Source organism: Littorina saxatilis, linkage group LG4 (genome assembly GCF_037325665.1).
Source record: "Littorina saxatilis isolate snail1 linkage group LG4, US_GU_Lsax_2.0, whole genome shotgun sequence".
Taxonomy (NCBI): Eukaryota; Metazoa; Mollusca; class Gastropoda; order Littorinimorpha; family Littorinidae; genus Littorina; species Littorina saxatilis.
This window is the reverse complement of record NC_090248.1, coordinates 51,798,648-51,825,409: the sequence shown is the minus strand read 5'-3', so window position 1 is coordinate 51,825,409 and position 26,762 is coordinate 51,798,648. Positions and strand designations below refer to the sequence as shown.

Below are 26,762 nucleotides of genomic sequence, written 5' to 3'. Positions count from 1 at the left end.
CATAGTCAGCTCACTCCGCTTTCGTTGAGAAGGCATGCTGGGTATTTTCGTGTTTCTATAACCCACCGAACGCATGGATTACAGGATCTTTTCCGTGCGCACTTGGTCTTGTGCTTGCGTGTACACACGAAGGGGGTTAAGTCGCTAACAGGTCTGCACATAAGTTGACCTGGGAGATCGGAAAAATCTTCACTCTTAACCCACCAGGCAGCAGCGACCGGGATTCGAACTCACGACCTCCCAATTAGGAGGCCGACGTCTTACCACCACGCCACTGCGCCCGTCTACCTCAGTTAACACCTACAAGGTGCCTTTGATGTATAAATGAGTACACCACACATTATTTGTTTATTGTTCATCTTCTTCTTCTTTGTTGTTTATTCAATGGGTTGTTGCCCTTTAAAGCAAGTTACCCAGGATGTCAGCTGACGTCCTACCGACAGCGGAAGGGTTAAGACTCCCTCCTTTCTTAAATTCTAAACTCTATTTCTCTCAGATTCTTGGAGGTCTGATAAGTGGGGTATTTCTGGCTAAATGAGCTAGTTTTCCACTCAACTCACTGCATAATCAAAAACAGATTTCTGAGATTTTTGTAAAGGTCTGATAAGTGGGGTATTTCTGGCTAAATGAGCTAGTTTTCCACTCAACTCACTGCATAATCAAAAACAGATTTCTGAGATTTTTTTAAAGGTCTGATAAGTGGGGTATTTCTGGCTAAATGAGCTATAGTTTTCCACTCAACTCACTGCATAATCAAAAACAGATTTCTGAGATTTTTTTAAAAGTCTGATAAGTGGGGTATTTCTGGCTAAATGAGCTAGTTTTCCACTCAACTCATGCAATTAGCGCAATTAAAAACAGATGTCTCAGATTTTGTTAGGTCGATCTGAAAAGTGGGGTTCCACCGTATTTCTAGCTAAAATGAACTAGTTTTCCACTCAACTCACAGAGTATTCAAAAACAACCGGAGAGGCTGGAGAACCGCGGGGGGTGAAGTGACCGTACTCCAACATCTGAACAGGCAGGTCTGATGGCTTGAGGGGACCTCTGTTGTACTTTCGTCTCCATTTACCTGCAATTGGAGCAAAGAGTAACTTTAGACAAATGAAAAGAGAGAGAGAGGGGCATACATGTATACTTGTGAATGTACTCATTCTCACACATTCTCTCTCTCTCTCTCCCTCTCTTTCTTGCAGTCCCTCTCTCTCTCTCTCTCTCTCTCTCTCTCTCTCTCTCTCTCTCTCTCTCTCTCTCTCTCTCTCTCTCTCTCTCAGTCTCTCTCCTCTCTCTCTCTCTCTCTTTCTATCTTCAGAAAGATTCACCCAAGACCAGTGATCTTGAAGGCTGCATTCAGTTATTTTCATGGATCAAAAGGATTAAAAGAGGCAATTAAACAAAAAACCCACTAGCTGTATGACACATTGTCAGAAGCATTGGTAGATACAACAAAAGGCATGGTAATGCTGTCAACAGCCAACAATACTGCAAGGAAAAATCTAAATGAAACCAGCAATTCTTGATTCTGTGTAAGCTGAAGTAAATGGCAACATCATGACCGCCTCGATTTCACCATTCAAAGCGTACCATTCAGACAATATCTGCTCACCATACTTTGAGTCCACCCAGCTATCTTTGCTACAACCCCAAACTACATTACCACAGTGACTCTCACGGTGCATAAAACGTTGTGTGCATACAACCTGAAAACGGGAACATGCCTCCAATGGTTTTACCGTGAGGGTGTTAACTAACACGCATCATCATCAACCTGAATACGGTTCACACGCTTACACGTTACAAAAGAAGAGCACTCTACCTGGCGGCCTGCGAGCCATTTTGTCCGAGCCGGTTGGTGTGGAGGTGGCATCAAATGGTTGTCTGGGGTCAGTGGGGCTGAAAGGGATGTTGGCGCCTGTCAGCGTGTTTCTCTTCCAGTCCATCCAGTCCTCTTCTGAATGGTAAAACTTGGGAACCTCTGCAGTACATGAATCAAGAAATTGTACATTATTTTTCTCTTTTTTATTTTTTCATCCTGAATTTTGGAACATAAGCAATCTATCTGTTTTTGTATTTCTGCACGACATGATTTCATTTCATTTGCTTTACTTTATTATCCCATTGCTGAGAAATTTGGGTCGCTTTTTCCTGGTGGACAGCTAGCAGCAAAAAGAGTCGCGCTACCCAGGTGTGTGCGTGTTAAGGTGTTCTTCTTCTTCTGCGTTTGTGGGCTGAAACTCCCACGTACACTCGTGTTTTTTGCACGAGTGGAATTTTACGTGTATGACCATTTTTTACCCCGCCATTTTGGCAGCCATACGCCGTTTTCGGAGGAAGCATGCTGGGTATTTTCGTGTTTCTATAACCCACCGAACTCTGACATGGATTACAGGATCTTTTTCGTGCGCACTTGGTCTTGTGCTTGCGTGTACACACGGGGGTGTTCGGACACCGAGGAGAGTCTGCACACAAAGTTGACTCTGAGAAATAAATCTCTCGCCGAACGTGGGGACGAACTCACGCTGACAGCGGCCAACAAATCCAGCGCGCTACCGACTGAGCTACATCCCCGCCCCCGTGTTAAGGTACAGTGGAACCCCCCTTTTAAGACCTCCAATAATCTGAGAAAATTGGGTCTCAATAAGGAGGGAGTCTTAAAAGGGGGGTAATTTGACAGAGGCTATGAACAGAAAATCTGAGAAAACAAGGTCTTAAAAAGGAGGGAGTCTTAAATTGGGGGGTCTTAAAAGGGGGGTTCCACTGTACAAGCAGCAACCTTCACTTCTGGCGTAATGAGTGACCCAGGTCTTTAACGTGTCACCGTGGCAACACGGGGGTAGGACATAAATATCCTCTCTCAGTCTGGACATAAAGCTGTCCCGTGTCCGTCCCGGCATGGATTGTGCATGACTGAATACATCAAGCAGGCAAGAACAAACATGATTTGTTTGAAGGTAACCCTTCATTTCATTTAGATGCTTGTTATTAACAAGTGATGTCACACAAAAACAATATACCTTGTGGGAATTGAAGCAGTGAAAGAGGTGTGGTACAGTAGTCAATACAGACAGAACGCAATGGAATTGTCGTGATTTATCAACAATTAAGTCTACACTCACGTATACATACACAGAGGCATGCTTAGATAATCTCTCACACACACACACACAAACACACACACACACACACACACACACACACAAACACACACACACACACACACACACACACACACACAGGTACATACACATGCATGCACGTACACATGCATGCACAATTTACCTCTCTGAAGTTTCCACACACACACAGACACGCACATAAGGACATAGACAAGGACACACACACAAGGACGTTACACACAAGGACAGACACACACACACACACACACACACACACACACACACACACAAACACACACACACACACACACACACACACACACACACACACACACACACACACACTCTCTCTCTTCATCCCCCGCCCCAGCTCACCTTCCTCGTCAATGCTGGTACTGCGCAGGACACTGAAGGGGTGAGAAACGCCTGCGGGTAAGTGAGGTACATGTCCCTCCCCATGCCGGCTAGCCACGGTCAGATACTTGGCCGTGATCTCTCTCCCCCTCACCCTGCCTCTTCTCTCCTTGGGGAACGTGTTTGGCCGTCTCCCTTTGGCTGACTTGTCTGCAAAGTGAAATATTCAAAATCCATTCCTTTGGCCAATTTGTCTGTAAAATGATATTTTCTGAATCAATGACAATGAATATTTTATTGCAATTTATCTCCACTTAGACTTTTGACCATGATTCGTGAAAATGAAGACACTGATATACAATACGTGTGCCAGTGTCTGTGGTCGTTTTGTATTTTTATCTTTGTTGTTGTCTTTAAGGGCAGGTGGGCCAGTGCACTATGTTTTTTTTTATTTTGAATGTTTTATTTTGTCTGAATGTTATTTTATGAAAGAAAATAACAAACAATGACAAATAATAGTCACTTTTTGTATTTTGGGTTGCTGGTTTTTGTTTTACACGACAAAAACAGTAAAATTACAGACAAAAGCGGAGTACAGGGGGAATACGATATTTCAGCAGATATGATTGTCACACTTCTTGTATGGACACTGTTATATGACACAAATTCTGACCTCTACACGGAGTGCGAATCAAAAATGAGGGCCAGAGTGAGGACTCATAAGAGAGAGCAAACTTTTGTATGCTTGTGATTATTTGTCTGAGCGTAGCATTTCAAAGCTTGGCGTAACAACGTAGCAATTTGTCTTAAAACGTAGCAGCTCTGGATACGCCATCTGTTTTATTCTTACCTCTGCCTTCATGCACTCTTTCACGCATGCGCATCTGGTTTTCACTGCTGTTGCGTCGAAAACGAAAACACTTGTGTCGGTAGAGTTCCTGTAAATTGGAGTCACTTTGCGACAGAGTCATTCGCTGGTTGCGTCGCTGTTCGCTCTTGCGAATTTTCATCACGAAATGCTTGCTTGTGACTGTGGACAACAACAAACAGTGAGCTGAGCTGAAGACCCAAGGTGGTGTGCACGAGAAATGCCCAACTGGTTGGGACCCAAGCACTGGTTCAAATTGGTTGAAATCTCAAACAATTCTAAACTTCAACCAATCTGACCCATCTCTTGGCTACCACTAAGGAGGAAACCTTCAGGTGCACCCAAGAAGAACTCTTGATTGCTAAGAATTTACAAAAAGATAAAAATGAATATGCATGTACAGTAGTCCCTTCCATTTCCGGCCCTTTCGTGGGCGTGAACCTGCCCGGAGCGGCCAGCTTTCCCATGACTAATGAGTTTTCCTTCTATAATTGACTCTTAATGGCCGTTAACCTGTCTGACGCGGTCAACGGTCACTGATTTTTGCCCTAAGGTGCCCCTCTTACTCGACAGGAGCGGCCACTTAACGGCCACTTGTCACTTTCGCGGGCGAGCGCCTGTGGCTCTCCCCGCCCACCCACCTCCCACCTGCTATCTGGCCGTTAGAAATCAGCACCTGTCCACTTTCTATAACTATTAACACATGTATCGCCTGTTAATAAAGCTGACGAGTCAAACTCAAGATTGTTTTTGTTTACATTGGAGTGTGAGCGATCGCTGCGTGTTTGTGTTTGTTTGTTTCGCAAACTGTAAATACAGACATGCGCATACATGTACATTTACGGCAGTCACTTCCGGATCGATCACAGCTGATGTGAGTTTGAAACACTTGTTTATCTGACACTCAAATACATATATAATAATTCAAACAACACACATAGAAACAAACGAAACAATAGCTTAGCCAGGACGATCGAGTTAAACACGCAAATAATTAAGATGTATAAACGAAAGCAAAACTAACAGAGACAATGAATTGGCGGCTCGTGGATGATCGCTTTCTTTTCTTCATGAAAACTTGATTGTGTTTTTGGGGTTTTTTTGGAGGAGGAGGGGGCCTGTAATGAACGGCCAACTGATATTTGCGGTCACCTTTGCAATGACTAATGGGTGACCGGATATGGCAGGTACTACTGTATTCAGCTAAATCAAGAAAAAGTTACCCATTTTTTACAGGGTAAAAAATCAATGAAAAGATTCTTTTTTTATTTCCTCACACGATCCCCATCTTTCTTTCTTTCTTTGGTGTTTAACGTCGTTTTCAACCACGAGGGGTTATATCGCGACGGGGAAAGGGGGAAGATGGGATAGAGCCACTTGTCAATTGTTTCTTGTTCACGAAAGCACTAATCAAAAATTTGCTCCAGGGGCTTGCAACGTAGTACAATATATTACCTTACTGGGAGAATGCAAGTTTTCAGTACAAAGGACTTAACATTTCTTACATACTGCTTGACTAAAATCTTTACAAAAATTGACTATATTCTATACAAGAAACACTTAACAAGGGTAAAAGGAGAAACAAAATCCGTTAGTCGCCTCTTACGACATGCTGGGGAGCATCGGGTAAATTCTTCCCCCTTACCCGCGGGGGGTACACGATCCCCACTTCAACCCCATTAATGCACTGTCAACAAATCTAAATCGTCACCCTCACCCAAGAAATCTCTGGCACTGACTTCTGTGGCAACAATGATTTCAGTATCAAAAGCTCCAGTGACTTTATCGCAGAATAGAAAGACTGAACACAGGGTTGTTTGTCGAGCATCAGCACATTTTGAAAATTGCAGAAACCTTTATGGTTATTCCAAAGTCAAAGCAACATCCCTGATATCAATGGAAAAAAACCTTTATCCCCCCCCCCCCCCCCCCCCTTAAAAAGGGGGGTTCCATTGTACATCTCAGAAATAATTTCTGGAACAATGCTCAAAATAATGTGACAGAAGGATTATGCTGTGGATGTGCAAAGAATAGAAGACGCAATGCATTTACTGACTTGAGGCAGGGTGGTTGACATCGTGGGCTACAATGGACGGCAGAAGCCACTCAGGCCTCAAGTCACGTAGATCATAGCCACTCCAAAGTAGAGTGCCCACTGAAACATAGCATAAAACGGTTATCAAACGTAAACAAGCAGGCAGGAAACACACAGGCATACAAACACATTGATCATAGTGACCCCACAGTAGGTTACCCAATGAAACATAGCTTTAACTGTTTTAAAAAAATTAACAAAATAAAACAAAACAAGACAACAATGAAAATGTACTCACCAGTACGAGACACACAAACAATTAATTGAACTGGTTTCGACCATTGTCTTCGTCAGCAGAGAAAATAAAACAAGTCGCGTAAGGCGAAATTACTACATTTAGTCAAGCTGTGGAACTCACAGAATGAAACTGAACGTAGTCCGCCGCTAGTGCAAAAGGCAGTGAAAGTGACGAGCCTGTTTGGCACGGCAGCGGTTGCGCTGCACGCTTTACTGTACCTCTCTTCGTTTTAACTTTCTGAGCGTGTTTTTAATCCAAACATATCATATCTATATGTTTTTGGAATCAGGAACCGACAAGGAATAAGATGAAATAGTTTTTAAAACGATTTCGGAAATTTAATTTTAATCATAATTTTTATATTTTTAATTTTCAGAGCTTGTTTTTAATCCAAATATAACATATCTATATGTTTTTGGAATCAGAAAATGATGAAGAATAAGATGAACGTAAATATGGATCGTTTTATAAAAAAAAATTTTGTTACAATGTTCAGATTTTTAATGACCAAAGTCATTAATTAATTTTTAAGCCACCAAACAGAAATGCAATACCGAAGTCCGGCCTTCGTCGAAGATTGCTTGGCCAAAATTTCAATCAATTTGATTGAAAAATGAGGGTGTGACAGTGCCGCCTCAACTTTTACAAAAAGCTGGATATGACGTCATCAAAGATATTTATCGAAAAAAAGAAAAAAACATCCGGGGATATCATTCCCAGGAACTCTCATGTCAAATTTCATAAAGATCGGTCCAGTAGTTTAGTCTGAATCGCTCTACACACACACACGCACACACACACATACACCACGACCCTCGTCTCGATTCCCCCTCTATGTTAAAACATTTAGTCAAAACTTGACTAAATGTAAAAAGGCAAACATGCAGACACAAGTAAGATAAGGGGACACAACTAACTCTCTCTGTCCTGGCCTGTATGTGACAGGAGCATGCCAGTGATGTCGTGAGACTGTTGTTCCAGGCTAAGCTTCAGTTCCGCTTGGACGTCACGCACCTCCTGAAACACCAACAGACACCATTCAGTCAGTTCACTTAATTTATCATATTAACCTTCTTCTTCTTCTTCTTCTTCTGCGTTCATGGGCTGAAACTCCCATGTACACTCATGTTTTTAGCACGAGTGGAATTTTACGTGTTTGACCGTTTTTACCCCGCCATTTAGGCAGCCATACGCCGCTTTCGGAGGAAGCATGCTGGGTATTTTCGTGTTTCTATAACCCACCGAACTCTGTCATGGATTACAGGATCTTTTCCGTGCGCACTTGGTCTTGTACTTGCGTGTACACACGAAGGAGGATAAGCTGCTAGCAGGTCTGCACATAAGTTGACCTGGGAGATCGGAACAATCTCCACACTTAACCCTCGACCTTCCGATTTAGAGGCCGACGTTTTACCACCCCGCCACAGCGCCTGACATCATATTAACCAAAGATGATGTGAATGAAAAAAGTGCCCAACCGGGTGGGGCCCAAGCACTGTTTTAGATCAGTTGAGGGGGCGGGGATGTAGCTCAGTCGGTAGCGCGCTGGATTTGTATCCAGTTGGCCGCTGTCAGCGTGAGTTCGTCCCCACGTTCGGCGAGAGATTTATTTCTCAGAGTCAACTTTGTGTGCAGATTCTCCTCGGTGTCCGAACACCCCCGTGTGTACACGCAAGCACAAGACCAAGTGCGCACGAAAAAGATCCTGTAATCCATGTCAGAGTTCGGTGGGTTATAGAAACACGAAAATACCCAGCATGCTTCCTCCGAAAACGGCGTATGGCTGCCTAAATGGCGGGGAAAAAACCGGTCATACATGTAAAAATTCCACTCGTGCAAAAAACACGAGTGTACGTGGGAGTTTCAGCCCACGAACGCAGAAGAAGAAGAAGAAGATCAGTTGAAATCTCAACCAATCCATGCATGTGCTGTCCAGAATGACGAGTACAGAATTCTTTTGTTTCTTTTAAGTTTGTTCGTTTCACCCACAGTCACTTTGCTGTTTAGATTTCAAACAATCAAACAAAATGCACTAAGCTGCAAGGTTTCATTACCTGTCTCAGTAGCAAGCGGACCATGTTTGCGTCTTTGTTTTTCACAGCGCAGTACAATGGAGTGTCTTCCCCGTGTCTTGCGTTCACGTCTGCTCCAATTTCTATCAGACACTCTGCCCCCTGCAAACAAACACAACAGCAAACGAAATATGATTAAGTTTCTCCCTCCAAAATCATTCAGCACAGTTAGTCTTAGGGTTAATTGCTATATGTGAGTTGGGTAAGATATGTAATTTAATGATAAAATACTCAGGGATGATCAATCAATCAATCAATCAATGACGCTTATATCGCGCATATTCCGTGGGTCCAGTTCTAGGCGCTCTGCCATTTTCCTGGCAAAATTGCTTAGGCACAGTTAATAATTGTCTACCTATACCCGTGTGAGATGAAATTTTATACGGCCAGTAATTGCAGCCATTTCGGCGCATATTTACCTTTCACGGCCTATTATTCCAAGTCACACGGGTATAGGTAGACAATTATTAACTGTGCCTAAGCAATTTTGCCAGGAAAGACCCTTTTGTCAATCGTGGGATCTTTAACGTGCACACCCAATGTAGTGTACACGGGGGGGGGGGGAGTTCGGACACCGAAGAGAGTCTGCACACAAAGTTGACTCTGAAATAAATTTCCGCCGAACCTGGGATCGAACTCACGCTGACAGCGGCCAACTGAATACAAATCCAGCGCGCTACCAACTGAGCTATATCCCCGCCCCGATATCAAAATGGTACACATCTTCTTCTACTGCTTCTGAGCTTTTTCCTCACAGAGTCACCTTATGATGAGACTTTGTGTAGCGTACATTGGATTTTACCTTGCCATGGGAGCAGCATGATACAGCCTTTGATGTGACTGGTGACACATGCACCAAGTCTTTGAGGGTTAAATGGGCAATGACAGGCGCAGTGTCGTGGTGGTAAGACGTCGGCCTCCTAATCGGGAGGTTGTGAGTTCGAATCCCAGTCGCTGGAGATTTTTCGGATCTCCCAGGTCAACTTATGTGCAGACCTGCTAGTGACTTAACCCCCTTCGTGTGTACACGCAAGCACAAGACCAAGTGCGCACGGAAAAGATCCTGTAATCCATGTCAGAGTTCGGTGGGTTATAGAAACACGAAAAATACCCAGCATGCCTCCCCCGAAATCGGCGTATGCTGCCAAAATGGCAGGGTAAAAACGGTCATACACGTAAAAATCCACTCGTGCTAAAAACATGAGTGAACGTGGGAGTCTAAGCCCATGAACAAAGAAGAAGAAGAAATGGGCAATTATAGTAGCCCCCATGAGTCTATAAGGCACTTCATGTCCTTTGGCGAACACAATACCATTTTATTATCAATATACATTGCCATAGAAGACTTTACTATCTCAACAGAGAAATTTGTTTGCAGTGAGCAATACAGTGGCGTTTGTGTCAGGTCCCTCCGACAAGAGGACACCCTCTATTAAAGCACACTTTCTGTCCACTGAGTTTACCACATTATCCCTTTCATCATAGGACATCTGTGTTGGACATTTTCTGCTGTTCGTAGGAGCATACTCTCATGACTGGTCCATGTACCACAACAGATGGGCTTATATTAAATTCATCACAAGAATGTACTAAAATTGAATAACAAAAATAAAAATGTGCATTATAGCTCTGGATATAGCAGTCACATATCAAATCAAAATCAAGACAGAAAGAAAGGTTGATGTAAAGTTACCGTGAAAAAACCCTTGGAGCAAGCAGCCACCAACATGCGAGACTTGAGGTCCTGCTCAATTCCGATCACGTACAGACACTCACTGGCCAGGTCATGCAAACCTGAAAGGTGATGTTGATAACATGTTCTGTTTGATTAAGGGTATTCAGCTGGTATTTCCTTGTTTTCACTACCTATTTTATTCATGTTTTTATTACTTAGTTAGTGGAATAATTTTTTGTAATGTATGTTGGATGGTGTATGCTTTTAATTAAGCGTTGTTGACTATGAATGTATATGTAAATGCTTGTATAACTGTGTTTTAATTTAATTTTAAATGTGTTAAGCGCAAAGAGCATAATTGTAATTAGTCATGATGTTGCGCTATATAAATGCTCATTTATTATTATTTATTATTATTATAAAAAATACCAGCCTGAAGTCAGTGAAACCCTTCTTTAAAAGCCTAGCTGAATCATTCCATCCGCCCTCGCTATTCTTAACTCATCCTTTTCCCAACTAGAAGGCAAACCAGGAACAGCTCTGACTGCAGTTTCAAATTTTACTGAAACATTTTCCCAAAACGATGTTACCTGTATCATCATCACATCTCTCCAGGATCTGGAAGAGGAGTTCATGGCAGCCTCGGTCCACGAGCGTCTCGCTCATTGTACTGTACTGTGACCGCGTCTCTCCTTCCAGCCCTCGCTCTGCTAGGATCTGCATGGCTACCACTGCCTGTGTGACACACAGAAAGAGAGATCATAAATTCCAAAAGGATCTCTCTGTACTGTACTGTGACCGCGTCTCTCCTTCCAGCCCTTGCTATGCTAGGATCTGCATGGCTACCACTGCCTGTGTGACACACAGAAAGAGACATCATACATTCCACATGGGTCTCCCCGTGTCTCTGCTGGTATCTGCTTTGCTAAAACTGCCTGTACAGCAGATATACACATGGATTGATAAAAGGAACACAGAAGTACAGACATTGAAACAGGCATACTTAAGAATACAGGCCTTCACACACACACACACACACACACACACACACACACACACACACACACACACACACACACACACACACACACACACACACACACACACACACTTAATGAGAGAGAGAGGGAGACAGAGAGAGAGAGAGAGAGAGAGAGAGAGAGAGAGAGAGAGAGAGAGAGAGAGAGAGAGAATGAAAAAGAAAGAAACAAATTACTGTGCTGACTAAAGCCACATTTGACCCTTTCTGCTTTACTTTCAGTTGTGGAAAGATGGACAACTCAAATCAAGAACTACACTGTCACAAAATCTTACAAAGAAACAGTACTTTTAATGCAAAATCAGACCAAAGCCAACCTGAAACCTGTCAATTAACAACAAAGCTACACAAAAGGGACATCCAGCGACATCAATAATTCCCTGAACAATGCCCACCTCTTTCTGAATGGCCAGGTGGTTGGGAAAGTTACGCATGGCTGCCTTGATGACGTCTGTAACATCACTGCAGGTGGTGTGAGACTGCAGCAAGCGAGGATCAATCAGCACTTGAACCGCCATCAGACCTTTTTTCTGGAGATCTGTTACGTACAAGCGAAAAAGTCAAACATTCGAAACTCAAAGTCTGAAACCTTCAGTGTACCTTTGTCAACACCTAATTTTGCCATCAGAGACAGCAGTGAAATGATATTGAACGAAGCAACATGAACAGACAGGTGTGGTAGATAGAAAACACATTATCAAGGATAGAACAAGGATTAAAGGTGTAATAGCAGTGAAATAATATCGAATGAATCAACATAAACATTCACATGTGTGCAAGTAGAAAACACATTATCAAGGATAGAACAAGGATTAAAGGTGTAATAGCAGTGAAATAATATCGAATGAATCAAAATAAACATTCACATGTGTGCAAGTAGAAAACACATTATCAAGGATAGAACAAGGATTAAAGGTGTAATAGCAGTGAAATAATATCGATAGAATCAACATAAACATTCACATGTGTGCAGGTAGAAAACACATTATCAAGGATAGAACAAAGGATTAAAGTGTAATACTCACATGCACTGTATGGGAACCGCTTGAGACACATGAGAATTTTGTTGACTGCGTTGAGGGAATGAAGCAGTTCCGCTCCTCTGGCTGCACACAGACATTCCACAATACCATGACCAAACCTGGGAACCCCTGTTTTGTACTTGGAGTATTCTCAAACATTAACTTGGTGTATTTTAAGAACAAGAAGGGCAAAGCCCATACGACTCACATGCTTGACCTTGACCTTTACCTTCAGGGTCAAGGTCAAATAACTAACCTAGCAATGACATCATACACTAAGAACTGCTTTACACATTTTTTCTACCAAAATACATGTGACCTTGACCCAAGGTCAAGGTCATACAAGGTCATGCAACACAAAGCTGTTTATTCAAGACATAGGAAGTACAATGGTGCTTATTGGCTCTTTCTACCATGAGATATGGTCACTTTTAGTGGTTCACTACCTTATTTTGGTCACATTTCATTAGGGTCAAAGTGACCTTGACCTTGATCATATGTGACCAAATGTGTCTCATGATGAAAGCATAACATGTGCCCCACATAATTTTAAAGTTTGAAACAGTTATCTTCCATAGTTCAGGGTCAAGGTCACTTCAAAATATGTATACAATCCAACTTTGAAGAGCTCCTGTGACCTTGACCTTGAAGCAAGGTAAACCAAACTGGTATCAAAAGATGGGGCTTACTTTGCCCTATATATCATATATAGGTGAGGTATTCAATCTCAAAAACTTCAGAGAAAATGTGAAAAATAGCTGTTTTTTAGGCAACATTTATGGCCCCTGCGACCTTGACCTTGAAGCAAGGTCAAGATGCTATGTATGTTTTTTGGGGCCTTGTCATCATACACCATCTTGCCAAATTTGGTACTGATAGACTGAATAGTGTCCAAGAAATATACAACGTTAAAGTTTTTCGGACGGACGGACGTCCGGACGGACGGACGACTTGGGTGAGTACATAGACTCACTTTTGCTTCGCATGTGAGTCAAAAAGGTATGTACTCCACACAACATTTGAACATCGATGATTCAAAAATGCTTCGCTTCGCGTCCGTTGCACGGTTAATTAAGTTTACCAATACATTTAAAACAAATGCTTCTTTCAATGTTTAATGACAAAAGCTGTAATCATTGATCAAATGCCGAGTTACACAGTCATTTTTAATCATCACAATAATCAGTGCCTCAGTAAACAGAAGGGAATGACAGGGATGCGCTTGTGAAAAAAAGTAGTCTCGGAAATCTTCTCGTCATATTGTTTTTCAACCGACCGTACTGATCGTATTTTAGACAAAAAGGCGTACGAAATACAGCGAAATCGTATGGCTTCCTAGGTCTGCAAGACCAACAAAACTGTACAATGCAGAGGTTCTTCTTCTTCTGCGTTCGTGGGCTGAAACTCCCCCGTACACTCGTGTGTTTTTTTGAACGAGTGGAATTTTACGTGTATGACCGTTTTTTTACCCCGCCATTTAGGCAGCCATACGCCGTTTTCGGAGGAAGCATGCTGGGTATTTTCGTGTTTCTATAACCCACCGAACTCTGACATGGAGTACAGGATCTTTTTCGTGCGCACTTGGTCTTGTGCTTGCGTGTACACACGGGGGTGTTCGGACACCGAGGAGAGTCTGCACACAAAGTTGACTCTGAGAAATAAATCTCTCGCCGAATGTGGGTTCGAACTCACGCTGACAGCGGCCAACTGGATACAAATCCAGCGCGCTACCGACTGATCTACATCCTCGCCCCAATGCAGAGGTTAAGAAGACACTTCTAGCACTAATACTACAGTGGAACCACCCTTTTAAGACCTTTCCCAGTCGTTTTGTTCATAACCTCTGTAAATTTACCCTTATTTTAAGATTCCCGCCTTTTTAAGACCTGGTTTTCTCAGATTTTTAGAGTTCCTAAATGGGGGGTTCTACTGTTTAAGTTCAATTTCATGTAAAAATAACAACCATGAGAGAAATAGGTTAAAACGCCATGTTAACAGTATGTGACAAATAACGCAAGACAGAAGGATAAAGTTGTAGGGAATAACAAGGTAACTCAAAAAAAATATATCAGCAGCCTCATCAACAGTGAAGAAAACCTTGATACAGTGGAACCCCCTTTTGAAGACCCCCCAATTTAAGACTCCCTCTCTTATAAGACCCTGTTTTCTCAGGTTTTCTGTTCATAACTTCTATATATATTTATATGTATCTCCATTGACTCCCTCCTTTTTAAAACCTGATTCTTTCTTTCTTTATTTGGTGTTTAACGTCGTTTTCAACCACGAAGGTTATGTCGCGACGGGAAAAGGGGGGAGATGGGATAGAGCCACTTGTTAATTGTTTCTTGTTCACAAAAGCACTTATCAAAAAATTGCTCCAGGGGCTTGCAACGTAGTACAATATAATTATTATGACCTTACTGGGAGAATGCAAGCTTCCAGTACAAAGGACTTAACATTTCTTACATACTGCTTGACTAAAATCTTTACAAAAATTGACTATATTCTATACAAGAAACACTTAACAAGGGTAAAAGGAGAAACAGAATCCGTCAGTCGCCTCTTACGACATGCTGGGGAGCATCGGGTAAATTCTTCCCCCTAACCCGCGGGGGGTTTTAAAACCTGATTTTCTCAGATTTTTGGAGGCCTCCAAGGAGGGGTTCCACTGTTTTACCAGCCAGTCAAATGAACAGATTGTGAGAAGGAAGACCAACCTGCGCCACCAAGAACGGCCAAAGCTTCAATGGAAGCCTCTTGCAGAACTTCATCCCCCGGGAAACAATCCATGGCCGACAGGATGAGGATGTGAACACGCACCACAAAGCACTGGTGACGGATCATGTCTGTCCAGCAATGAACCAATACATACTGTTTATATATAGCTGCATCTCAATCAATCTTAAACAAATGAGGCAGAGCGCTGTTTAGGCAAAAAAAATAAAAAGTCTGTTTACGGTATCCCGACCGACCCTATTTTTTCGCGCAATAAAATTTTTTTTTTTTTTAAATAAATCTTTGTTTTTTGGGCAAAATAACTTAAATATATGTTTTTTGGGAGAAAAAAAATAAATAAAATAAAATCCCGATCTACCGACCCTATTTTTATTTTGCCTATGTTACCGTAAACAGACTAATTTTTTTGTTGGCCTTGGAGATCTGATAAAAAAAGGGAAGTAAGCGCTCTTAATGGAGTAAGTGAGAGTTATCACATAGTACACTTTGTATGCATTTAGAGCGCTTGTATCTGAATCAGTTCATCACAAATACACACAATTGTATACCAGCTTGCCCTTGCGTGCAGGGCTGAACTATATGGCCAGTCTCCTGGCAATAATGCTTATTCAACCACAAAATGTAACAAATGTGAGTGGTTACAGATTCACTGTTCATGAGAAAATACATGTAACACATAGATGGCATGAATAAAAAAGAAAATCCAGATACCTCTGTCACTCTCAAATATATACAAACACACAGCATCCAAAACATATACACAGACACAGACACAAACTCACCCACCCACCACGACCCCCATCCACCCGTACACACACAAGTCCCGGTTAAAGTTTATCAAAATGTATCCACACTGATTTTTTCTCTACCAAAACCTTATATACCAGATGACAACTATGGAAGCAGCCCCAGAGAAATTCAAGTTTTACGCCCTCACTGGGATCTTTATCGTGCGCATGCGTGCACACTGCGGTTCTCGGACACCAAGGAGAGTCTGCACAAAGTTGACTCTGGGAGAAAAAATCCCATGCCGAACGTGGGGGTTGAACTCACCCCCATAGCAACAATCGTTGTTAAAGCCTCTACCCACTGAGTAATCTCCCCACCCGATATGTTTGAAGCAACCCATTGTACAACCAACCTATATCGGCCAGACAGGCGATAGTGCTGATGGCTTCACTCTGCACGTTGCAGTCACTGGGGTGTGTGGTCAAAACCTTCACCAGCAACGGCAGAATATCACCATCATAGCGGGCCAGTACCTCCTTGTGCTGATCACTGGAACACAAACGGATATTTTTGTAGCTCAGAGCAACGGTTATAGACAGGTGGTCAATTGAAAAGGTGAACAATCCTCCGAAAACGGCGTATGGCTGCCTAAATGGCGGGGTAAAAAACGGTCATACACGTAAAATTCCACTCGTGCAAAAAACACGAGTGTACGTGGGAGTTTCAGCCCACAAACGCAGAAGAAGAAATACAGAAAACAAAATTGCCGAGGATCCATACACTGGGTAGCAAGTGGTTGTTTAAAGGTCCTTGTCTACATTTTTATACATAAATAGACATTTGACCATTAAAATGCTGAGTCTATTCCCTACAAATATCAACAATACACCCCCCTTCGATCAAGAAGGACGAAGCCAGGGTAGCCGTTTGAAAATTCATTGTAGTATTCCAGCATAGTAGGATATCCTTATTTGGGAAATGCAGAGGGCAAAACTCCTCTCGAATACCGTGCATTTTGTTCGTTTAAAAAAAATCGTAACCAGCGCTCCAATACCCAGTGTCAAACAGTGTTGCTGTGACTGTGTAGGCGTGTCTGTCAGCATAGTGACATGAATTTGATAGGTCGATTTTTTTAGGCAAAGCACATGTTCTCAGCAAACAGAAAACAAAATATTGGAAGTGTCCAAGACACTACCCAAAAATTAAAAACTTTTTTTACATTTTTTTTTTCTATAACTTTTTTCCCCATGGTTCTTTCATCATCTGACATTATACGTTAATTGGATCTGTGATCCAAACATGGCTTTTGGTCAATCAAGATGGAAGTTTATTCCACTTGCCCTACGGGCTCGTGGAATAAACTGCCATCGAGATTGACCAAAAGCCATGTTTGGATCACAGATCCAATTAATATATATATCTCGACATTCACTGGTCTTAGGGTTTTTGTTTTCAAAGAAGAAAGAAACTTGCTTGAACACGGACCACTTCTCCGAGCAAAATCAACAAACCTAATCACTCGCATTCCACCTCAAGGTCTCGGCCAACCAAGACTATGGCATACTCGTAGCAAAGCCGCCGAATGGTACCGTAAACCAAGAATAGTGACGTAAGAGAATAGAATGTCGTCTTTTGATTTGGAACGTGACGTGTTTCAGAACTTCTTCTGGACAACTCGGATGGTCTTCTGCGTAGTGGTTGGCACGAGATTCTTTTTCTTCTTCGACAGTTCATCCTCCGATACTGTAGCAAAACGTTTCATCTTTTTTTCACTTTCGAGTATGTGGACGACTGAACTTGACCGCTAAAAAGTAGTCCTTTCGGAATCATTACGCCGAGTCTGAACATGAGGTCTGAACATTGTTTTTAGGCAGGATCTAGGTGAAAGCGAGGCTGTTCTTATCTCTGTATACAGTCGAGAGAGAGAGAAATACATGTCGAGACATAACTTTTTATCGAAATCTAACCATAAGATTATTGAGAAAAAGCAAAAATGTAGACGACCACCTTTAAGAGTGGTGTTCAAAATGGCAGGTTCCATTGTGCAAGAAATTCTATTGTGCTGGTATGTATCTGAATATCAGAAATCTTTCACAAGAACAGGAATATATATCCTGGTTACAGCTAATTCTTCACCTTCTATGGCAACAATAACAACATATCAATATACCACCCCTTCATACAGCTCTCTTCTTCCCGAAAAACAAATAACAACTTGAAATTGTCCAGTATGTATGTTAACACACTGTTAACAACTAAAACAAGTCGCGTAAGGCGAAAATACAATATTTAGTCAAGTAGCTGTCGAACTCACAGAATGAAACTGAACGCAATGCCATTTTACTCGTAGCATCGTCAGGCCACCGCTCATGGCAAAGGCAGTGAAATTGACAAGAAAAGCGGGGTAGTAGTTGCGCTAAGAAGGATAGCACGCTTTTCTGTACCTCTCTTTGTTTTAACTTTCTGAGCGTGTTTTTAATCCAAACATATCATATCTATATGTTTTTGGAATCAGGAACCGACAAAGAATAAGATGAAAGTGTTTTTAAATTGATTTGGACAATTTAATTTTGATAATAATTTTTATATATTTAATTTTCAGAGCTTGTTTTTAATCCGAATATAACATATTTATATGTTTTTCGAATCAGCAAATGATGGAGAATAAGATAAACGTAAATTTGGATCGTTTTATAAATTTTTATTTTTTTTTACAATTTTCAGATTTTTAATGACCAAAGTCATCAATTAATTTTTAAGCCACCAAGCTGAAATGCAATACCAAACCCCGGGCTTCGTCGAAGATTACTTGACCAAAATTTGAACCAATTTGGTTGAAAAATGAGGGCGTGACAGTGCCGCCTCAACTTTCACGAAAAGCCGGATATGACGTCATCAAAGACATTTATGAAAAAAATGAAAAAAACGTTCGGGGATTTCATACCCAGGAACTCTCATGTCAAATTTCATAAAGATCGGTCCAGTAGTTTAGTCTGAATCGCTCTACACACACACACACACACACACACACACACGCACGCACGCACACACGCACGCACATACACCACGACCCTCGTTTCGATTCCCCCTCGATGTTAAAATATTTAGTCAAAACTTGACTAAATATAACAAAAAAGGTCAGTCTTCTTTGTATTTGCCATGTCACTTCCACTAAAAATCTGAAGCACATCTAAACTTGCGCAATAGGTTGACAAAGAAAGAAAGACAGAAATTAAACAAAACAAGAGGCGAAGCCTTCAAGGCTCACGTAAGAAATCGACAAACAGTAACACAAACTCAATCACTCCGTCACACATACACACACACACACACACACACACACACACACACACACACACACACACACACACACACACACACACAGTAAGCATAGGTGAAACTATATGCAAGAAAGCGAGACCCTGGATCTGCCAAGAAGTCTCGGCCCGCTCACAATAACAATGACCGAGACTTTCAGTAATTCCTTTGCGTGACGTCTAACCCTCTTACGTCATAATGTGACGTCTTCAAATAGTTTCTATCACACACGTCAAACACTTTTGACCGAGACGTAATCTTCTTATGCGAGCTTTATCCATAGACTCGGAAATGTTAAAGTTTCTATCACACACACACACACACACGCACGCACGCACGCACGCACGCACAGACAGACAAAGTTTATCATCGCATAGGCTACACTTACGTGAGCCAAAAAGAGAAAGGACTGACTTGAAAATGCAAAGTCCCCTCAAGGCACGGCAGGCAGCGCACACAGCCTTGGTGTTAGTCAGGTGACGTCTGAGCCCCTCCACGATGGCTATGTATGTGTTCTTCTCCATAAGCGTCTGACACAGCGTGTCTAAACAACATAAACAGCACATGACATTTATACAATGAAATTACACACAGTTTTACAACTCTCTCTGCATTGAAAGTGAGGAGGAAAACTTTTCGATTTCTTCCCATGAAATACTGTTGCACTCTCAAACATCTCCCGTACGTATCATCTAACGCCAACATACCACCAGTAAACGCTGTGATTGTGGATACCATGTCTCAGGGTTTCTACAAGTTCTATCCAAACTACCACAAACTAACACGCTGACTCAGCTATGACCTACTCTTCGGCCAAACCTGCATCAGGTAAACAATCGCTTTCCCAGAATATGACTAGAAAAAAAAAAGTCCCACCTTTTTAAGACCTCTACAAATCTGAGAACATCAGGTCTTAAAAAAGAGGGAGTCTTTATCAAAATGGGGGAAAATTTACATAGATTCTGAACTGAAAAACTGACAAAAAATGGTCTTAAAAGGCTTGGATTGGGGGGGGGGGGTTTAAAGGAGGGTTCTATTGTACTAGCAAAACAACAAAAGCTGCGATAAGCCGGAATAGAAAAAAGCCAATGTTACCGTTATCAGCAGTGAGATAGTAGATGGCCCCCGAGGCAGCACTGAACAGGTCAGGATTGTACTCATACATCAGAATGGCTCCTAGGCACAGGGTGTGGATTGGATCTCTGTGTGTCAGACATCATTTCTCATGTCATTTCTTAAAAAGTAACACCACCACAAATAAAACATTTAAAAATCTGAGAAAATTAGACCCTAAACCAAAGCATGATTTTGAAGGGATATGAATTTACAGACTGTACAAAGAAATATGCACCAATGCAGCCATTAAAACAGAAACTCTTGAATGCCAAAGGACTTTGAAGGGATGTGAATGTACATACTGTACAAAGAAATATGCGCCAATGTGGCCATTAAAACAGAAAATCTTGAATGCAAAAGACTTAGGAAAGGAACCTAAGGTCTATTGAACTCTGTTTACAGTGAATATCAATAACACAAAAAGATATACTTTGTAATCTGAAGCAGAAGAAATAAACTTGTTCCACTTACAATTTCCACTCTCGATATAAGAGATTTGTATGACAGCAACTTTCTCTTTCACAGTGTGTTCTTAATTGGTCATCACAGGAGCTAAATAACACAAAGGTTAAGCTGAATTTAAAAAGAAAAAAGATAAAAAGAAGAAGTAGAAGGGTAAAAAGGAACACAGAAGAATCTCACTGTTTTCCCTCAGGGCTCTCTCCAATCCAGATGTAGACGTCAGGCTTGCACTCCAGTAGCTTGGTCAATGCCTGGCAGGCAACCAGCTACACACAGAAGTACCAAAACATGCAGTTGTCACAAACTCATACACAGCATTCACACTATCTCCACAACTTCAGTACACATAATGACAGGACATTATTTCTACTGTTTTAATGTGTGTTTGTTCTGTTTAAAACCAGTCTTGATCTAAGGACTATGTCCGGTCAAGAATAAATTTAAGCTGGTTCTTGTGTATGACTGTGTACGTATGTGTTAGTTGGAGTGCCTTGGGGAATGATGAGCATATGAGCTTGCGGCGATCATCCTTTTTTGAGGATGAAAGTCGCTTGTTCATTTCAATGCTTGTTATTCTTTCAGCTGTCAGGAGAAAAGGTTCCGTACAACTCTTGCTTACTCTATTACATATGTGGTATGCATAAAGAGCGATTACTTCCCTTTGGTTATTTGATATAATGACAGGACAGTTTCCATTCCAGATGGAAGATTAGAACTTAGGGAATGGTTGTCACAACCGCAGACAACGGCACAACAAAAGTTGATCTAACAAACACAAGAAGAGCAAACGCTCGATCGAGTCACTTTCGCAGTTCTGAATATTATATGAGGCATCAGATGGACAGGAAGAAATTGCTATTCACAACACAATGAGTCACGTTCACATAAAATTTGAGCCCGGTCACTTTTATAGTTTCCGAGAAAAGCCCAACGTTAAGTTGTGTGTTGCCGAACAGAAAAGGCTAGTTATCTCCCTTGTTTTTCTGATAACGTTCGTAAAAGGCTACAGATGTAAATACTTTGATGTAAAGAATAATCCTACAAAGTTTCAATCACATCCGATGAACTTTGTCAAAGATATAAAATGTCTAATTTTTCCTTTGACGCTGACCTGTGACCTTGAAAAAGGTCAAAGGTCAACGAAACCATCGTTAAAGTGTAGAGGTCATTGGAGGTCACGACTAAACAAAATATGAGCCCGATCGCTTTGATAGTTTCCGAGAAAAGTCCAACGTTAAGGTGGTGTCTACGGCCGACCTTGAAGCAAGGTAGAGAAAGGGAGAATGTACGTTCTGGCTCACCGATTCCGACAGACCCTAAATATTAACGCAAAATAGGCTTCTGGACTAAACTTTTACTAAAATGAAACATGCGACAAAATCAGAAAAATACTGCATAAATCCATACAAAAAAAATACAGTAAAGTAAGGTTGTTTTGAACCAATGCCGGGTCTGTCGGAATCAGTAACCCAGAACGTACATTCCCCCTTTCTCTCATACAACCACGGAAATTACAAGCCGTTGCAGGTGTTCAAGCTAAATAATCGTCTCGTATCGAAAACAAAAGCAGACGACAAATTTAGTCAGTTGGAGTTGTCTCCCGTACTCCTGTAGCATGCACTATTCAGTTTAGATCAGTGCGCTGCAGATCTCTGTGGCTGCACCAGACGGTTCGGGAATTCCCAACAAAAGAAAAGATCAATACGGCACTGGCAACTTCAGTGTCAGCTGAACACGAGAGCGTTCGGTCTTTTAGAAGATTTGTATCTTGAAATGAAAATTAACGAATATCGCGCTGTCCGAAGGAATGGAGTACATATCGGACAATGACCACGCTCAGGCTAAAACGATAGGACATCTGACCGACATGCGGCAATGTGAATCGGACATTTGGGGATTTTCATCGTTATATGTCCGATGTCCGACGCCTAACGACATCCCTGCCTACATTATTCTGATTGATCACAACCAAACCTACTATCATTGGACACATCCAAATGCAAGCGTCTGTTCTTGAAAATTTCCCACTGATCTAAAAATAAAACCAGTGCAATTTCCTCTGTCGCGCTTTGCCACAGAAACTCACGGTTTGGCCTGTATTTCTGATTTGTGCGCAAAAGCTTTCTTTCTTTTTTCTTTTTTTTAACATAACAATGTTTAATGTCACTGTATGTTTAAAAGACCATGGTCACATTTGTAAAAAAAATGTTAAATTAGAAAATAAATAACATTTTGTTTTATGATTTTTCCTACACCTGTGCTGAAAATAAGACATAAAAATGTTGGTATATAAGTCGCTCAAATACAGTTAGGTATGAATGGCTCGGTTTGAGTTTGTTGCAGTTGACCCTGCACAATACGATCTATGATGTTTTTGGTAACAATTTTGCCGTCTCCCCCTCCCATAGGGTGACGTATTTCACAACTTCCTGTGTTACACAAACTCAGTGATGACCAATTTTGCCTGTACCAGAAACAAGCCAGCTCCAACATTCTCAAGAATTCTAGGATTCTAAAAATAGTACCGTTCACGCGTGAACGGTAGGTCTTGCTGGTAAACCGGCGGCTTGGGTCACTCTGTTCCAACGCTTCGCTTCACTACGCTTCAATATTTAGGCTGCCTTTTCAGGCGGCCACCGAGTGCACTTTATGCAAATGACTTGTGTAATATTGTTCCACCACGATTGGTTCTGGTGTATCACGTGGTTCATGAATATTAAAACTTGTTTATTGAATCAAGCTTTGAAAAGTGTACTTGGTGGCTGCTTTGAAACTCAACAAAGCCTACTCCCCTTTCACAAACACTTCCCCGTCATAGCGGGTTTTCCCGATTGACAAAAATTCTTATTACACACTCAGACTATTTGCGTTTGTTCTCCAGTGGCCAATTGCATAAGAATATTCTGGTGATGAATAAACGCGCTTTGTGTCATTAGCATCTAAAGATTTCTTGTTTACAATAGTTGTGTTGATCTGATGAAGCGCGGAACTGATCTTAGGGTTGTCATGGTGAAACACTCGCTTCTGAAACAGTGCTTCCTTGTAGTTATCATGCGATATGCTCGACTTTACAACCTGTTTGCTTACACCCTTTGCTTTTTTAACCACCCCTTTCTCACTTGCAACACTGTACATCTTTGCACGCAATCCAACATACTCCTTAATTATCTTCCCATTCATTTCATCTTTCATCTTTCCAATAACCTTCTTGTTAACATTTGAGTGCAATGGTGATTCTTTAGGGTAGTCGCAAGTGTCATAAAAAGAATCTTTTCCTTTTACTGCAGGACTTTCAGCTTCTAGATCTTTGTAAATGTCATCCGCTGGAATGTCAAGTAAGAATGAATCTGTGTCTGTGTAAAGTACTCTCGATTTGGGATATCTTGGTTTCAAATAATCATACAAAAACTCAAGCATCAACAGTTTTGACAACTCTAGCACAGTAAAGCCTATGAATACTGGTTTGTCAAGCTTGACTACAAGTTTTTTTCATTAAGATACCATACAGCTGTTCATGAAAGTATTTAAAGTCTTGATACTGTGGTTTGGATGTCAGCTTGATGGCCTCATTTTCTCTTGTAACAAGTCTAACATCCTTTCTCTTGTGTGGGTTTTCCATTGTCTTACCAAAGCAACTGTTGTTCATCAGTTTAAAAAAGTCTTTCTCTGATGCATCAGCGGCTTTGGTTCTCAGTTCTGTGTTTTTCATGATGTAAGGTTTCATAAACTGTTCTTGATCAAATAAAATTATACGATGAACAGCCTTCAAAATTAATCCATGTCTAATGTAAAACTGTAACAGTCTGTAGTGACACACATACTTCTTTTTGTGAAACAGATTGGGCACCAGCTTTGGAGGTTCTCTTGGGTTTACTTTTAACCTCTCAGCCGCTAAAGGATAATCATTATGTAGATCATGAAGTGATAGTGGATAGTCTAAGTCAACTTCTAGTATCCATCCCTTTCGACTGTCTGGGCCTGCTTTTAATATTGTCAGCACAACACATTGTGAAAATGGTCCTGAATAGATCTTAAAGTTCCGAAGTGGAAGCGTCTGACACATTGCCCAACCATACAAATTGTTTGCATCTAGATACATGATGTAATTAGAAGGTTTCATAGGATCAAAGTCGTCCAAGTATTTGTTGTTGGCTTTGCAGTAATTGTGTGAAGCCATACTGATTCCTCCACGTAGTCCATTTTCAATCATCTGAAGTGTAGGTAGATCTGATAGCAAGTCAATCTTTACTCCTGTAAATCTAAGAAATGCATCCCAGCTCATGCCTGGTGCAGATATGTAATGTGAAGGATCTAGATTGTAGTGCTTCATACATGTTCTTCTGTAATTCTCAAATATATCTGCAAGTAAACAAACATCAGCCAACAAATATTGATCATGATAATCACCCATTGTATTACATCCTAATTTATTCCATGCAGTCTTAGCGTGTTCATAGTCTTCGTCACTTATACCTTTACCCTTCAGCCGTGAGAAGTAAGCATCCTTTGGTGGTAACTCATCTTCATCAAACCTCTCCCACGAATCCATGTATTCATATGGATAGACTCCCTTTCTAACTAAGTCACTGTCAAAGTACTTACATGTGATTGGGAAAGCAGTTAGTGATGAAGATAAAGACTCAAGTGTTCCCATCAGATGTTGAGCAGAATCGTAGAAGTATAAACTATTCAGAGTAAAGGCCATGTACTTTTCTGAAGACTGCGCAATGCATCTTGCTTTGTATTCATCAGTTACTGCCTGCATGATCAGATGTGAATCATAACCGCGCAAGTTATGGAAGAAGATTGGAAGCTTCCAAGTCTTAGGATCAAACTTTAATTGTAGATTACATTTGCTGTGTGCTGCTCCTCGGAACTGCCCACTTACATGATCATGATCTCTTACTATTGGATTGTCTGTGTTTGGTGTTAGACTTTGTTCGCATATCCAACACTGTGTGGTAGAGTTAAACTGTTCTTGGTCTTCAGGTTTCATAACAATGTCTGAAAGATTCAGTTGTTTGGAGCAGTCATTTCGCACTTGGTTCATTTGCTGTAAGAAGTTCTTTGCTGCATTAGGTCCTCTGTACAATTGCGGTTTAGAATGTTTACCATCTGAACTAACAACAATAAATGCATATGAACAGACTTGATGATTACTTAGAGTTACTGTTTTAGGTAGGTCTTTTGGTAAAGGTCCTTCATATGGCACAATGATAGATTCAAAGTCAGCATAAACAACATAAGGATTTTTCTGTAGTTTGCATACATTCTTAAAATACACTTTGCTGTCTGGCGGCGGTGTTGTTAACTTCACAACCGCATCATCAACGCTCTTACAATGTTGCTTGTGTATAAGTGCTGCATGAATTGATGGAATACGCAAGAGACATCGCCTACAAAAGTCTTGTTTACTATTGTGATTGCTTGTGCTCGCCATCAGTCTACTCATTGTACGAATCAAAGTGTAATGATATTTTACACCATCAGTCATTAGTAACATGTCAACATGGTTAGTATCACAATCACCAATCGTTGGTGAGTTCTTTGATATTCTGACTGGTTTCAGTTCATCTTCCTCATCCCACGTGTAAACATTTACGGTGATGGGTTTGTTTTGCTGTTCAAATTTGTCAATGCTTGTAATGCTGACAGGAAATTCAATACCAGTAAAGTTTAGTTTATTTCTGTATGCATGATAGTTAGACACTCTTTCTGCATTTTTCTTTACACTGTACAGTCTTGCCAGAACACACCACATAAAACATTTGTCATCATCATTCTTTATGTTCAGCACAGCACGTTTTTTGACAAGAGCAGGAGGTAAAGGTATGTAACTTCTACCTCTGATGGGGGCAAATTTACTTAGCTTCAATTCTATTTTTAGAATTTCACCTTCTGACCATCCGGATCCTTTCATCT

The 26,762-nt window shown here is 41.2% G+C and overlaps 1 protein-coding gene across 5 annotated transcripts in view; it reads right to left on the bottom strand.

The window, feature by feature from the left end:
* The window catches only part of LOC138965040 (leucine-rich repeat serine/threonine-protein kinase 2-like), a 135,432-nt gene that overhangs the window by 76,103 nt on the left and 32,567 nt on the right, over positions 1-26,762 (bottom strand). For all 5 annotated transcript variants that reach the window (XR_011455273.1, XM_070337165.1, XM_070337166.1 and 2 more), the window contains exons 12-27: positions 21,021-21,106; positions 20,358-20,464; positions 19,677-19,806; positions 16,357-16,493; positions 15,197-15,325; positions 12,483-12,563; positions 11,853-11,995; positions 11,009-11,153; positions 10,437-10,537; positions 8,726-8,845; positions 7,589-7,688; positions 6,395-6,493; positions 4,321-4,500; positions 3,492-3,680; positions 1,817-1,975; positions 948-1,072 (exon numbers count right to left, since the gene is read on the bottom strand). Coding sequence is in view for 4 of the 5 variants with exons in the window: in XM_070337165.1 (XP_070193266.1) it covers positions 948-1,072; positions 1,817-1,975; positions 3,492-3,680; positions 4,321-4,500; positions 6,395-6,493; positions 7,589-7,688; positions 8,726-8,845; positions 10,437-10,537; positions 11,009-11,153; positions 11,853-11,995; positions 12,483-12,563; positions 15,197-15,325; positions 16,357-16,493; positions 19,677-19,806; positions 20,358-20,464; positions 21,021-21,106 (2,031 nt within the window). In the remaining variant the exon portion in view is untranslated. The remainder of the gene's footprint in view (positions 1-947; positions 1,073-1,816; positions 1,976-3,491; positions 3,681-4,320; positions 4,501-6,394; positions 6,494-7,588; positions 7,689-8,725; positions 8,846-10,436; positions 10,538-11,008; positions 11,154-11,852; positions 11,996-12,482; positions 12,564-15,196; positions 15,326-16,356; positions 16,494-19,676; positions 19,807-20,357; positions 20,465-21,020; positions 21,107-26,762) is intronic.